This window comes from Macaca nemestrina, chromosome 6 (assembly GCF_043159975.1).
Source record: "Macaca nemestrina isolate mMacNem1 chromosome 6, mMacNem.hap1, whole genome shotgun sequence".
NCBI lineage: Eukaryota > Metazoa > Chordata > Mammalia > Primates > Cercopithecidae > Macaca > Macaca nemestrina.
In genome coordinates, this window is record NC_092130.1 from 58380622 (window position 1) to 58397619 (window position 16998).

General features: G+C 33.8%; 1 protein-coding gene across 1 annotated transcript in view; it reads right to left on the reverse strand.

Moving 5' to 3' along the window:
* LOC105500044 (serum response factor binding protein 1) overlaps window positions 1-16998 on the reverse strand; it is a 60979-nt gene that overhangs the window by 37038 nt on the left and 6943 nt on the right. Inside the window, exons 2-3 of the mRNA XM_011772943.3 lie at window positions 11752-11840; window positions 10655-10727 (exon numbers count right to left, since the gene is read on the reverse strand). Coding sequence (XP_011771245.2) covers window positions 10655-10727; window positions 11752-11840 — 162 coding nt within the window. The remainder of the gene's footprint in view (window positions 1-10654; window positions 10728-11751; window positions 11841-16998) is intronic.

Genomic DNA, 16998 nt, shown 5'->3' on the forward strand with positions numbered 1-16998 from the left:
TTGGTACTCTTCCTTTTACTATTATCTAATAATACCTCAGTGATTTCATCCAGTTTCATTATTTTAAATATCATATATATGTGGACATCTCCCCAAAATCTCCATCTGTAGCCAAGATAATTTCTCTGAACTCCAGACTTACATAACCAAGTATCTACTTCACATCATCATTCCTAATCCTTCCCACTCTGCTCTATTCCTTCCACAGTATATAATCTACTAACATGCTACACAATTAACTTATTTATTATGTTGTCTACCCTAATCCCCCAACTCCCCACAAAAATAAATTACAAAAGATCGGAAACCTTTGTCTACTCTTCTCAGGTATACCATAAGTGTCTAGAAAAGTACACCGCATTTGGTAAATGCTCAATAAGTGCTTGTTGAAAGAATGGATACTGAAGTTATTTTTACTTGTTAGGTATTATAAATTGTTACACTAAATATCTCAGTTATCACAGTATTAGATATAACATAAACCAGACAGGTCAGTAAACACTGCCACTGTGCAGGAACCATGGCAGAGTGTATTTAATAACTATGTCCTTCATTCAGGTTTATTATTTTCTATTACCTAGATTAAAAAAATACAGCAGTTAATCTTTACTCTTGATCATGTTGAGATGAGTTTAAATCACTATCTTCCCTTACACAGACTTCATGAATAGAAACTAATAATCTAAAAGCTTTGTATTTCTTGATTCTACAGATACTTCCTTTACAACGTAAAAAAGAAAAACAAAACCCAATACCAAAACAAAATAATGAAGCAATACAAATTTAAGTTTTTCACCCCACAATTTCTAAAGTTTCACTCAAGTTTTAAGACTCAGCTTCCTGTTACAGAAAGACTTCCTTGAATCTTCAAGCAGTGCTAAGTGTCCCTCCTCAAATACGTTTATCAGCATCTTTCAACACATCACAGTGAAGCTCTCTCCATTTTTCTAATTAGACTTTAAGCTTCTCAAAGGCAGGCACCATATTAATTTCTATATTTTTGTAAACTAGCCAAACATGGCGCACACAAAGTATAGACATAATATATTTTTGTTGAGCCAAAATAAAATGTTTTGGTCATGAGGATGGTTCTGAGATGAGATTATAAGTAAGTATTTGAACTTTTCTGGCAAAGTACCAGACTAAAAAATATTAAGTAAAACTTTTGTTTTTTGAATCCTACAGTGCTAACTGAAATAAAGAGAGCCACTTTAGCTTCTGGTCTAAAGTCACAATGCAATCTGTACAATGATAACGGATTGTGTGGTATAGCTGGTCTGGAAAATATCTCTGTTCTGGATCCCTCTGTCATTATGAAAAGTTTTAGTGTAACTTTTCATAATCGTGTTGAAGGCAATGGTCATCTTAAATAACATTTCATTTATGCCATTTATATGGATTAAAAGACTACAGAAATTCAAATTCTTAAAAATTAAAGTGTACCATGGCTAGGAATGTTGATGTTGTATATTTTATTTACTCACCACAGCAAATAAGTGAAACAAAAATTATATACTGCTATAACCTCTTACACATCTTTTTATAGATGTGCCCATTTATATTTGAAACATGTCACAGAAACTTCACAGAAAGCCTTCTATGTGCAGAACACTGTGTAAAAAGGCAATCCAAACAGTTTCACGTTTGAAATAACATGCCAATAACCTGTCATAGTAACAAAAAGGAAGATGTGTTAATAATAGATTTCTAAAAACTGATTACCAAAGCACTGTGTGTATGAGGATGAAGTAAGCAGGGTAATTTTAAGTAAGTGGGGTAATTTCTGTTTAGCGCAGTTGGTGGGAACAATAAAAATATAACCAAATTACTAGAGGAGCTTTCTCCAATCACACAAAACCCCCATCCATTATGACACATGCCCTAAGGCATGAAGCCTTATGCATACATCCTCCATCTTTCCCAATAAAATCACTACTTTAGAGGTTGGTGAAAGCTGTGAAAATGATAGTCTGATTTTGCAGAAGTATGTGTGATGTGGTGGAAAATCCTGCCTTGTTATCAGGCAAAACTGTAGAAACTTAAAAAACAAGAATGCGTAATGTATAGGGAATATAATGTTGACTGTAGTATGTACATAGAAATGAGGTTAATACATTTGTGCATGATGACAGGGGTCAACTGATGAAAATGCTTTTAATACTCATGAAAAATTAGATCCCGTCTGGCAGACAATAGGAAGCTAATTTAGGGTCTTGAACAGGAGAACAATATAATAAAACAAAGTAAGTTTACTACTAAGAAATTTTACTAGTGTCAGGTTTTTGCTGGTAGCCAGTTAAAGAATTACTAAATGTCTACAAATAGTACTGTCTCACTTTAATTCCAAGTTGAATTTCATGTCAAAAGTTGAATCTTCATATTCTAAAAACTAAGCTTAATGCATTTTTCACCTATAAATTATTTTCATCAATATATAAAAATAATTGTGTCAGTCAACAAAAGCTTAAACAACTTGTATAATTCAATTGTAGAATGATCTGCATCTTATCAAAAAATATTAATTCAACATAAACATTAGCAAATAATGCAGTCAAATGAAGCTCCCAAAACTTCTGTTTTACCATACAGTCCTATCTCTCACAGTAAAATACTTTTTAGAAAATCAGGCAAAACAGCTTGTTTAATGTAAGTGATTAAACATGATCACATTTTTTATACCAAATAAAAACATCAAAATTATTCTTGGCACATAAAATGACTCACTTCTATCAGGTTCAAAGAGGCAGACAGAGAAAATGACACCCAGCAATTACATCAGGCTGAAGATTCTACATAGAACACTTCTGTATTCTAAGAAATAAGTTGAACAACCTTTTTCATTCTGGACATTTCCTTCTAACAAAATGGATGGCCTTGTGAAGAAAAGCTTACTGTTTGCATATAATTTGTCTCCATTTAACCCCAAATTGAGGTGATATCCAGTTAAAAAAACAAAAAGAACATCCCATTTTGTAAGACCAGTTACTTACTGATCCTATTGCTGCTTTTCTCTAGGGCGCTTTGTCTCCTATTATGTGTTTCCAACAAAATATGTTGTAATATTTAACTCTTTTCTCAAGCACCATATTATTTCAGACTGGAATCATGATAGTAGTCTTGGTTGTCCAAAATTTTTGAATTAATAATTTAAAAATGCTTTGGATACTTTCACAGTTATTAGGAAATGTTTGGCTAAGGTTTAGGTTCAAATTTCCAGAATTACAAAACAAAAAATCAAATCAAAACAAAACAAAAATAAATGGGAAATATTTTTTTTGAAAAGCCATATTATACTGCTTTCTTCCTTCATACTGCTGAATCTTGTTTATACACTCAGTAGCCTCTGAAGTAGGCTTATCTAGGTAAAGAATTCCAGAATCAGTTCCTTATTTAAAACTTAGTTGTATACTATGACTCAGTAAATAGTAATAGCATTTTCATCTCTTTTGCCAACAAAGGCCTGCAACTTGTTCTTTGTGTTCAAACAGAAGCAAGCAAGTTCAAAAACAGACGATATATACTACTGTTATTTTTCACATATGTTCTTATTTAGAAGACAAGAATATTTTAAGGCAATCACAGACTTTACATAAACATGGTCTACAATGAAAATCATGACCCCTATATATTAAAAATGCAACAGTAAGAATTTCAGGAATATGACCTATACAAAATAGTAACTTAAAGCTGTAGAAACCACATGTCAGAAAGCAAACTGGGATTTCAGTATGATGATCTGTTACTGAATGCTGTTTCATGAGTGTGAGGAGAGCATTATATACCGATCTTCTAAAATAGTGCTATGATTTCCTGTTTATAATTTCAAAGGTCACAGTTAAGTACAGAAGGCTAACAAACCAGGACATCTTTCTTGCTCTCCTTTTAGAAACAAAAGTTCTACCTTTTAAAAAATTAAATTGGAAGTTATATGGTCTTAGGGTATGGGCTAAGGTGACTGTATAAAATGAAGAACCTTTTGCCTCCTGTTTCTGATACTTAACAAGCAAAAAGAAAAGCCTCTGATTACAGATTTTTCTTAATAGCAGTTCCATAGTATTCCATTTATCTTTAGAGACTCAGAACAACCTCAACATTGTAAACGTGCCAACATGTAAAAAAAAAAAAAATTTGCAGTAGAAATCACTCCGTCAGCTGGTCAAGCAGCATTCACTATGTATCAGACACATTACTAGGTGTTAGGAACAATTAATTGAGTAAAATAACCCATTTTCTTAAGAAGTTCTCTCTAAGCAGCAGGAATGGCATGAAAGCAGACTGCTATACCATATGATAGCACAAATACATGAAGTAAAAGGGCCTGTACAGAGTAGGTAAGTAATTCTTTTGGGGTTAGAGTTCCAGGAGTGCCAGGGAAAGTTTCCTAGAGCTAATAACATAAGAATTTGGTGTTGAAGGAAGAGGAAGTGTTTGTTCAGGTGGGAGAGATGTGCTATGTTTAAAAACTCAGATGTAGGCAATGGGGCATGAAACTGCTAAGTTTGGGATTCAGTTTAGCTGGTAAAAAAAAAAGGTACAGGGTAAGTGGAAGATAGAGAAGCAACAGAAGGGTAGCTAGAGTACAGACCACAAAGGGTCTTGTATATCATGCAGGGAAGAAGTCCAATTAGATATGCATTTTAGAAAGGTCACTGGTTAGAGTGCAGAACATGATCTGAAGGCGACACCAGAGGCAGGAAGTCTATTATGATTTGAACGTGTTTTTAAATGTGCTCATTTCAAAAACACCTAATTCATCATTCCCTTCTTGAAAGAGTTTCTTCAATACTCTTGGTTCTTTTTCTCCTTCACTGGCTACACTTTTTCAGTCTCTTTTACTTATTCTTCTTCATCTTCCTAAAATCAAAACTGTAGTGTGTCTTGAGGCCCTCAGAATAAGATAACATGATTAATCATCCCCATACCCCCAATCCTGAAAACAACCGTAACACCTGGACATGCTACCCAAAAGCCCTATCTGCCTATCTGAAGATATTAGAAAGTAAATGGAAACAGACAGACTCTAATGGACGGTCCACCAAGCTTACTTGGAGGAAAGAAGATGGAAAGCTGTACAGCACAAGTAGTTACCATTTCTTCAAGGTTTAGCCTAAGGCCAACTGCAATCAGCAGGATTTAGAAACAGTGGCAGAGCTACCCCTGAAAAAATGAATCCAGGATACTTTATCTGCTGAGAGAGCAGGGTAAGCCCAGAAGGGAGAGAGAGAAAAAATCTCTAAATATCTTAAGCGTTCAGATAAGTAGTAGATTTAAAGCATCTTGCTGAAAGACAAAAGATCTAATCTGAAACTGGAACTGCTGTCTAAGAAACATAGTTTAAAGTTAAAATCTAGCCAAGAAAATTCATTAAAACAGCCACTTATTCGAGAAAAATAACCAAATCCAGAATCTCTGCAACTTCATAATGGCCAGGGTACAGTCCAAAATTACCCAGCATATGAACAGGAAAGGAAAAAGAACAGTTTACTTCTCCATAAACAAAAATAGCTATTATCACCATCCTTGATGGTGTTCAAAAAAAATTCCTCTCAAAGAATGAAAATATTATCAGAGAAATAAACTATTGCAGAAGAGAAATAGAAACAATAAAAATATTTTAACAGATGTTGCCATAGAACATTAATCACTGGGTGAAAGACTACAGGATATTCACACAGTCTCACAGTATCATTTCACAGATTACTTAGTAACAGCAAACCGAAAAGATACCTTTACAATGGAGAAATCTGGCATATGGCACTTAAATCAAGTGCCAGAAAATTCAGCACTGATAGTAAAGGTACAAAAATGCAAGTGATACAATGCACTATTATTATCATATTGCAGTATTACAATTTTCTATAGGTTTGAAGTATTTTCCAAAAAGTTGGAAGTTAAAGTATAAATACAGTATTATATATCATGAAACACAAAAGAAAAGCTAAAAGGAAGATTATTACATATCAGGGAGGGGAGAATTAAAGTAGCTATCTTGGGATCTATTCATTTCCTTTAACAGGAGGAAACTCTAGGAAAGGGAAGTGATGCAGTTTAGTCTTCGTGTTAACATGATGGTAAGCAGTCCCTCTGGTAGATAGGATAATGAGTTTTTGTTAGGAGGAGGGTCCTTATCTGAAGAATGATCTTAGTAGGCTGTCCCTTGTTAAGGATGCTTAAAATAAACAAACCCAGAATTTACGGGTTTATGAAGCCTGGCACACTGGAGAATATCATGTAAGCTATATAACCTGAGGATATTACATGGAGAAGTTTCCAAACGTAAATGCTCTCTGATATGAGGTAATAACCAGACATCCTCATTTGGAGACTCTGCGCTAGAAAGTACACGTCTGATGTGGAAAGGAAGGGCCTATGGAATTACATAGCGTCCCAGATCTCTCTCCTTGCTTCACCTGTCCCCTTTGACTATTTGCATCTTTACAATTATTAGTAAAGCTGATTCTAGGTAAGAGCTCTAACACATTGAGTCTGATTTGATAACATATTAGCTCATAAATAAAATTGTCAGAAATAATTATAGTGTAAGATTAATGATACTTTTAATATGATTACTTTCATAGAATAAACGAACAAAATGTCAAGTTGACATAGCTAATTAGCACAGTACAGTGTACTTACAGGCTTCAATAAGGTATCTTTTACCCTATGAAGGAACTTGTTTAGGCATTCATAGGAAAAAAATTTACCAAAACCACAGTATGTGAAACTATAGAAAAAAACTCAATAACTTTTTAAAAAGCATATATAACCAGAAACATCACAAAATTCTAAAGAGTATATGAATACATACAACGATAAACCTCCAATCTAAGGGGTATACGCAGCCTAGAATACTTCTGAACATGTCCTCTGAAATGGGATTCTCCCTAGAGTTGTGATGAGGTTCAAATGATATGATAATTATATTATTTTGATGATATATCATTTCACTTAACTTTTATGCCTTTACAGATTATAACCTATACTATTTTTTTTTATTTGTGATCTCCTAATGACAACCACTTAGGATCAAGCTGTGCAGAAGCCTGAGACAAACTGATCCTAACTACTGATTACAAGCTCAAAGGTTGGTTTTAATAATAGATTTCAGAATATAAAACTAGGGGAAGAATAAAACTAAAGGAGAGAGTTTTAAACTAGAGGAGAAGATGTAGCAGGCAGAACAAGGTCTCAAAGAAGAACACATAAATTCTCATATTAAGAATATTCAGGATAGGAAGAAGTAACAGCCTTAGAGAGGAAGAGGTTAAAAAAGAATACAGATAGATAGGCCAGGAGTGGTTGCTCACGCCTGTAATCCCAGCACTTTGGGAGGCCGATGCAGGCGGATCACCCGAGGTCAGGCGTTTGAGACCGGCCTGGTCAACATGGCAAAACCTTGTCTCTACTAAAAATACAAGTTAGCCAGGCGTGGTGGCAGGCACCTGTAGTCCCAGCTACTCATTTGAACCCAGAAGGCGGAGGTTGCAGTGAGCAGAGATGGGGACACCACACTCCAGCCTGGGCAACAGAGACAGACTCCGTCTCAAATAAAAAAAAAAAGAAATACAGATATAGGCTACTGTGTATATTTACCTGTGAGGAATTAAAGGATCTGAAGACATGTTGCACATCTTTGGGTCTTTTTTTTCCTAGATGGCAAGTTTCATGTTTATTAAATTATCTCCTCCAATATCTAGGAAAGTGTCTAGCTATATTATAGGATGTTCTCATCTTACTGAAGCAGTATACTACAGTGGATAACATAATTAGCTTTATAATCAATTATAAGTTGCTTAATTTCTCTAAGCTTGAGTTTCCTATTCTGTAAGACAGGGATAAAAATGGTATCTACCTAGTGAGACAGTAAATATAAAACACATCATATACTGCCTGGCGCATAGTAAATGCTCAGTAAAAGCTAGTTGTTACTTTCATTATCGAGTAAGAGATTTGTTGCACATTTTGAGTAATTTCAGTATATGTTTGAATTTTACCATTTCCTTTTCCAGCTAAGTAACTTATTGATCTTTAAATGTTGATAGCTAATTTAACTAACTTTCAAAGAAAAAGAAACTGTTTTAGAAGCCAATATTTCTACTAATATCAACGTTAAAAGTATAGACACTATTAGAAAAGGCAGCAAAGACTTGGGTTTCATACACCATAGTCTATAAAATTAGAACCTATGATTTTAAAGGATAAAGATCAAGTCAATTTTTTTCTTGGTTGGGCAGAAAAAGCAAACTCTCATTTCTAAAAATACTTAGGATTTCTTCACAAAGAAGTCATCCTGCAACAAAATACCCTATTATTATAGAAAGCAAGAATAGGACAGTATGTCATCAATAAGACTATAAAAATGAAGCAGTATCTGAGCCAAGGAAAAAATTTCTCTGGAAAAATAAATAAGCAGAGGTCTTTTCTCCAAATTTAATTAAGACTGAGAGTTTGTTTTGTCACCATTTATTTGATACTCTCAAGTAGGTAATAACCACTTCCTAAGACAATTACAAATGACCTATTAATTAAGAAAAATGCTGTATGTATTTGCTTTGTTTAGAAAAGACAAAAAAATTTGTAAAGGAACCATAAATAAGGAATAAAATTTGACATCTAAGAACAGCAAATATATAGTCTTTCTAGTATTCACTTTATATTTAAATTTATTCCAGTTTTTAAAAAGCATTACAAAAGAAGTTGAAGTCACAGTAGCCAACCCAGTATGCCCTAATTCCTGCTACAAATTCAAGACATATACATACTATGAATTTTATGAATTCAAGGAATACATAGGCTATGAATCTGGCTTTCTATGATGCAACCATTCCATTGCATAATCACAGTGAAAAATAGAACACAAACCAAACCAAACCAAACCAAACCAAACCACGGTAGTGATGTGGTAATCTTGTAAACTACAAACTTTATCACTGAATCAGATTTCCCTTTGCTGATGAGATTCAAAACAAAAAAAAAAAAAAAGAAAACAGGCTTTACATTTAGATCAAAAAGGACAACTTTTCTTTCTAATTAACTTAACCAAATGTATCACTGAAATTTACAACAGGGAAGTATTCTAAAGATTGAGTATCTTTTGTTCTCAAACTCTTCGTACACTGCATACAAGTTATTATATATAATAAACCATGGAAAGAATGTAGTGTGTGCATATATATATTTTACATATATATATAAATATTTAAATTCCAGTTTATTCCAGTTTTTAAACAGCATTACAAAAGAAGTTAAAGTCAGAGTAGCCAACTATACATTGTGTGTGTATGTGTATATATATACATGCATACACACACACACACACAACATTCTTTCCATGGTAAAATAAAATCAGCAATTATATAGTAGCTCAAAGCCTCTGAATAATTTAAGACTACAAAAATGACTATTCAGAAGAAATTACAGGGAAAAATTTAGGTAGGCAATGTAATTTAGTAAGAACCTTGGTTAAGAGAAAGTGAAAGAGATAAATTGTAACTTCCTATTTTATTGCTATTCTCAAGGCAAAATCTCTAAAAATTTTATTTCTCATAGGACTATCATTAAAAAAAGGTATATGAAAAAGACTAAATAATCTGCAAACCACAGAGACACAAATCATCACTGACAGTCAAATACAGAATACTTTTTCTTCTTGAATGACTGGATACAAAGGGGATTATAACTTTGAGAAAGAAAAGTTTTATCAGATGGATTCCATGAATTTTACAAGAGTGTGCAGTGAAGGGAGGGAAGAACACAAGAAACAAATATACTTCATATCAAAGAGTCGTTTCCTAGATGTTTTTATTCAGATTAACTGGGATAACTTTGTCCTATTAAACACTTTAGTATCCCTTTAAAAGGAAGAAAGGGTGAGAAGCTTTGATAACCTAACTCAATTAAAATATTGTTAGAGAATTTTCTTTCTCTTTTACCTAATTCAAAACTTGAAAGTTATACCAAAATATAATAGGCAAACATGCATGCAAAATGACCCTGCAATTAAGAAAATTGCTGGGACCAAATGTTGTTTTTAAGTTCTACAGTAAAACAGTCTCCCAGACATTTAATGTCATGTCATTTGGTAAATGAAAGTTTCCTCAAAGTAAGAGCAGCGAGAAGACCTAAAAATTATGCTAGTGAAGAGTCTGACTGAAAAAAAACAAAAATATGGGATCATGTTGGCCTAACACTAATTTTACTTGAAGTTACTACAGAACTGAATAAAATGCAGATACCAATACATAAAAGTTATTGAGTTGGCAACAAGGAAAGCATGATGTCAGCCACCAATATCACCATCCACATTCCCAAATAGCGTGAAGACTTTAATTCTCGAACTGGCTTCATGTTAAAGTTACAGTAAAAATTAAAAACCTGAGGCATGAGGCATTATTAAACATAGATGACTTTAGTTTGGCACAATTTTGACTCAAATTAGCCTAGCACTTTAACAAATTCAGTCAAAAACATAGAAAAATGCAAGGTTAAACATTACAGTTTTCTAAATGTACTACATTTTCACCAAATAGACTGATACAAGATATCTTAGGCAACTCTCAAGCATATTCAAGTAAGCAATACCACACACAAACAAAACGCAGGATAACAGGATACTCAGAAACATACGCACATTCACACCCACAGAAGTCCTTACCTTCATGGCATGGATCTCTTCAAGCAATCGTTGCGCCCGTCTTTGGTTTTTTAACAGTGCATCTTCAGTACCCCTGCAAAAAATACATTACAATATGCAGCCAGGCAAAGCATTAATTTTTAGACTCATACTGTAATGGATAATCACTTCATTTCTTTTTAGAAAAGTGTAATAAATCTCTAAACAACAAACACGCCACTATCCTACACTGCCCATTTTCCCCACTCCCAAAGGAAACCTCAATTTACTAAACAAACCCATATGTCAGTAACTGACAAAAATAAGTACTGTCTTGGCATTGTATTAATGACTATCATTGCTGACAGTTTGCCTTCTCTAGTTCCTTAACAACACTTTTTTAATCAATCAATAGTATATTTAATGTAATATAAATTTCATAAGTTACAATTAGAATTTGGCTACAATTTTATCTAATGAAAATTTGCTCTCTGGAATTTAAGAAAAAAATAAAGAAGGGCTATATTCTGACATATTTATGAAAGAGCAGGAAATTAATCAGGAACAAAACATATTTGAAGGCTAAGTATTCATGCTTACATTATAAGAAGAACTATAAATAAAATACTTTTTCACTAACACTAGTGATACTGAAAATACAAAATATTGTATTTTTCCAAAAAATTACATGGAACACAATGTTCTAATAAACACTTTCACAAGGTACTGAAGATTTCAAATTGCTTAGCAATTCAAGAAAAAATGTGATATAAAATCTTCAAAACTGATTGTTAAGGTATTACTAGATTTGTTAAGCTGTATCAGCATCTTAAAATAACTTCTAATAACATAAAACAGATAAGCCCAAGGGAATTTTATTCTGAAAAGACCAAAAGAGAGTTTTGCAAAAGCAGCAGAAAAATTCATCCTGTATCTTGAGCAATGATGTCCAAACCATAGAAGGGCATGCTGACACAGCACATTCTATCTCACATCATCTCCACATATGAAACAAAAATGCTGTATGAGTAAGATATTTGATTACTTTTCTATATCCCACCCTAAACATTTTAAAGCATCAAATAAAAACAACTTTTGACATTTTATTAGTCACAAGTTCATGACTTTAAATGACTAACTTTTTTGACTTCAGTCTGCCAACACTCCTGACAAGTTTTCGGATAACCAAAACTCGAATTCTCTTCACTTCTTTTCTCATCTTCACAACCTTTGAAGAATAAAGTCATAATTAGAAGAAACACACTTACTTCAGGAACAAACACACTTTATTTTGAGTCTTAATATTGTAGACTTAGTCTACCACTTTACCTTTTTTGTCTAACTATATTCATAGCTTGATGTAATCAAACCTCTTCCATAAATAGTGAAGGAATAAATCAGCAGTCTAAAAATGTGTCTAAGGGCTTAAGAAAAACAAGTTATAATTTTTTAAAAAGTCATGGTATTACCCGAGATAAGTATTTTAATGTTACACTTATATCTTGCTGGGCTTGGAACACAATAAACAGTGAGTTCCCTGAAATCGGAACCTGTCATATTCATCTTTGTATTCTCACCATTTAAAACAAAGCCTCACTCATAAGGGTAGGAATTTAATTTGTTGAATGACTATTTTAATTAGCAATTTATTTTATTTATTTATAAAAACAAACCTTTCATTATTTTTAGTAATAAATTATTTCAAGTATAATTTTAAAAGCAGCTCCACAAACACAAGGGCATTGTGTGCAAGCATATGTGCATGTCAACATAAATGCTCCCCCCGCCACACATATACAAATACATACTTTAAATCATCCTACTAGAGAACAATGTTTAACTCTAAGAACAAAAAACAGAGCTATAGACCAAGAAATGGAAATTCTAGTTACAAAAAAAAATACACATCATAATAGCTTTCAGTGCAATGGCATGTAATCACGGAGTTTATGTTTTGTCTATCACAGTTAGGAGGCATACATCTTAAAAATTACTCCTGGAATGTCCTTCTTCCCCTTCTTCACTTTAGGGACTACATAAAATTCAGTTCCGATATAGTCCTTCCAGTGAAACCTTCAATGACTTCCTCAGTTAGAGATAACCACTCCATCCCTGCGGCCCCCACTATACAGATTCTGTCATTAAAGCATCTACCTCACTGCATTGTTACTAATGGCTCACGTGGCTGTCTTTTTCTATAGACAGCAAGCTCCTAGAAAATAGGAGTCTTGTAATATTTATATAGTGTTTTCTTTGTCCTGCAAGAGTGCCTGGCACACAAAATTCCTCAAATTCTTCTTGCCAAAATAACATTATCAACATCATCCTGTGTCTTTAAGGCTCTTCCATTTAATTAATAATATCTTCTCTTACCCTTCACATCATTCACTCCCTTATTCACTGAAGATATTAGCAACCAACTTACAACTTCTTTATACCCTAAGTTCTCCCATCATTCTGTGTAACTTACATGTCCAGTTGAATAGCCCATTTGATAATTATATCTTCACTTCTTTACTTATTTTCTAAAGACCTAATCTATTCTATCTCAGCCATCCACTTCCATGGCTACACTGTCAACCTTGTCTTCATTCATAATATTCAATTTCTAAAACCATTAATTCAAATATTCCACACTGTGATCACAACCTCTATCAGCTTGCTTGCTCAACTCCACCCACCACAACCATCTTTGACTTCATTAGGACCACCAATCCTTTACATGTTCCTCTTTTTACGCAGTTTAGATACATGATAAACACTTGCCAATTTCTTAAACTCCTATCCCTCTGGTTAAGAAACCATAGTCTTGAATGAAAAAAACACTCTGAGTTCTTCATTGTTGTATGCCAATAGCAAATACTTGTAACATTCTGTCTACTATAAATTCATCATAATTAACCTCAAGTGGACCCCCATTCTTTCTAGCCATCCTATATTTTTCTGTTCAATTCACTCTACAATGCCTGTTTTAAACTTTTGCCTACTGTCCTGAATCCTCTAGTCTCCATCCTCCCTTCTTTCTTTCAATCGCATGGAGAAAATAATTATCAGTTGGGGACCATCATTTTTCTACTACCATGAATGCAAATGTACTTCCATGACCCATCTTCCTTTACAAATAAAGTTACAATACAAGATATACCACTACACATATCTGAAGTTAATCTTTTAACTGTCTTTTAGAGCCCATTCTCTTCTGCCTTCCTAGAACCTCTACTATGGATTATCCCTTTACCATAGCATTGTCATTCTCTTCCTTTTAACACATTTGTTTCTCACTGATTTTTAAACATGCTTGAGTCATTTTCATTAGAGACTAAATAAACATCCTCATTACATAGTTCACTAGGACCACCCCCTCTTTAGTTATGTGGAGAATTAAGCTTTTAGAAAGAGACATCCAAACTCAGTATCTCTATTTCTGCATGCCACACAAATCCAGTTTGATTTTCATCCTCATGAAGTCTACTAAAAGATGTCACTAAGGGCATCAATGATTTCCAAAAAAGCCCCTGAAATCCAATGGAAATTCGACATTTTTGACCACTTTCTCTTTCTTCAAACATTCTTCCCTTGGTTTTCCAAGACAGTTTTCTTCTTTCCTTTCTACTCACTCTATTTTGATCTTCTTTGAAAATTCATCCACCTCTACCCACTCATAAAATGTTAAGAGTTGAAGGGGCAGTCCCAAGCCAGTGTTTCTTTTCACAATACATTGTTTAGCTCTGGGAGATGTTATGTGTGCATATTTGTCACCTAAACAAAGAGGAGTCAAAAATTTTACCTTGAGCTGAGATCACTCCTTTTAGCTTCAAGCCCAAATGTGCAACTTTCTGCTTGACATTTCTTTCTGAGTGTGCTCAAAATCACCTCAAATTCACACTTAAACTCATGTTCTTCACCTCCAATAAGACTCTTCCCTTCTTTTGTTGGGGAGGGGAGTTTCATATTTCAGGGAATGGAACAATTATTTTAGTCATAAACCTAAGGGTCATTAGAGGTAGCTCTCTTAATCCTTCACAATGAATCTCCAAGTCCTATTAATCTTAAATCTTAACTATCTTTCAAATTGTACCACTTTTTCCCCTACCTTGACCTTTTCACAATCGTGGCTGAGATACTGTTAACTGGTTTCTCCGCACCTATTCTTGCCTCTCTCCAATCAGTTATCCACAATGCCATCAGAATAAAATTTTTTAAAGTATATATCCAATGTCACACCTTTACGTAACTCTTTTTAACGGTCTCCAATTGTTCTCAGAAGAACCACACTGGCCTTTCAGTCCCCTGTCCTCACCATGCTCACTTCTACTACAAAGCCTTTACACCTACCATTTCCATTGGTCAGAATGTTCTTTCTTCCTATGTCAGCTTGTTAACATCTATTCATCCTGATTTTGGACCAACTGTCATTTCTATGAAGAGTCTCTTCTGGCCTCCCTGAGAGGGTCACAAGTACCTTTACTTGGTAACTTTTACTTTACTTTTAATCTGATTATTTTTAATGTGTCTTTCCCCAGTAGGTTATAAATTCTGTGAAGGTCAAGTATCTGGTTTTATCCAACACTGCATCTCAACACCTAACATAGTGCATGGCACACAGTATATGTCCAATAAATATTGGTTAAATAAATGAACAGAAATGTAACAATACACAGTCTATTCACTGTTTCAAATGCATAATATATTTTAAAAATGCACAGTAATCAGGCTTCTTTCCCCCTAGATAAGTTAACCTCTTAGGAATTTGTTTCAAAATTAGACCCATTTAGAAAAAAAACATACTTTGCATAAATGAAAAGGCACATAGACAAGGTTTAAGGAAAAAAAAAAAGAACTGCCACGTTGCATAAACAGAATTATATGGTGTCATGATACATTTTTAAAAGTTATCCATAAAATAAACTAATAGCAAGTGATGAACTATACATTAAAATATATTAACAAATGTTTCTAATTGCTTAACTTTGCAGGTGCATGAGATGATAATATACCATTTGCTAACCACTGTTAACCAAACTTAACTAATAAACTGCAGAGGGCAGAGTTGGTCCTTGGTTGCAGTCCAATCATAAGAAAGCTTGTCTCCAATTTTAAAATTCTAATTTAAGAAATACTATATTTGTATTAATGGATAAGGGAACTCTAAAACCAAAAAGAATACCTCATATATTTAAGACTTAGGTTTCCCCAAACACTTAGATTTTTGCAAAACTGATGACAAATATAGCCTTTAAGTTAGGATTTAAAAGGCTGCCAATTCATTTGTCACCCAGGAGTTATAAAGTTGGTTGACAGACAACTCAGAAGGCAATGAACAGACCTAATACACCAATACTGCCAGAAGTCCAAGTGCACTGCTTAATGGCAGTACACTTTGGCAAAACTCTAACCAAAAGCAAGAACTATCATTGTTAGAATTGTAAAAACAGTATGATTATTGTTTAGGAGGGAAAGAACAGAGCAATAGTGTGAGCACAGAGAAAACAGAGGCTTAGAAATGTAAATAAAATATGCTGAAACAGAAGAAAGCAAATGAAAGAGAAGTAGAAGGGGTATGAAGACAGAAATTGAAGTGAAGATCTGAAGCCATCACCAACAAGACTAACGAAGCCAAGCCAAGGGGCTTCCAAACAGCAAGAGAACGCATTTAAGACAATCTATAAGATCTAAAGAAAAAGAGTTAAGACTTACATACACAGTGAATATATATGTACTGACAGTGAAGTACCACCTATAAATTAGGCATACAGAGGCCTTTAAAGGTAACCTGGCAAAATCTAAACATAAGGCATCTCTTGCATAGACAATATAAAAATACTATAAATACAATGGAAGTCTAATATAGCTATTTGGGAAAAGACCATGTGAGATGACTCAGAAGAGTCAACATAAACACAGGAAAGGAAACCACAGAGAGGCAAAAGTTGGCAGTGTCCAACTCAAGGAAATTCCAAAGAAAGGGTTCCCCAGCTCAGAGACTTGAGAAATCTAATCTGTTCTGGAATAACTCAATTATGGGAACAGATGCATCATAGCTCAACATGAATCATGCAACTAAAACCCCTTTCTGCATTTCTACATACCAAGCAGCTGATGGTCAGCGTATACAGGAAAAGAATGTATTTTACAATGTGAGCATTACTATGTATATCAGATTTTTAAAAATAAGCTACCTTTCTCATTCACACAATCTCTTATACATTTATGTTTAATATGAATTTGCTTTTTAGATAATGAGCTCTATTTCTGTGGTGACAATGATAGGAAGTTTCTGATATACAAAGCAGACAGCAGACTTTGGTCCAAAGACAAAATTAAATGCTACCTGAATTGACTTTTGGCTGGCTATGTGTTAGCTGGCCAACTAGTTAGCCTCTGAT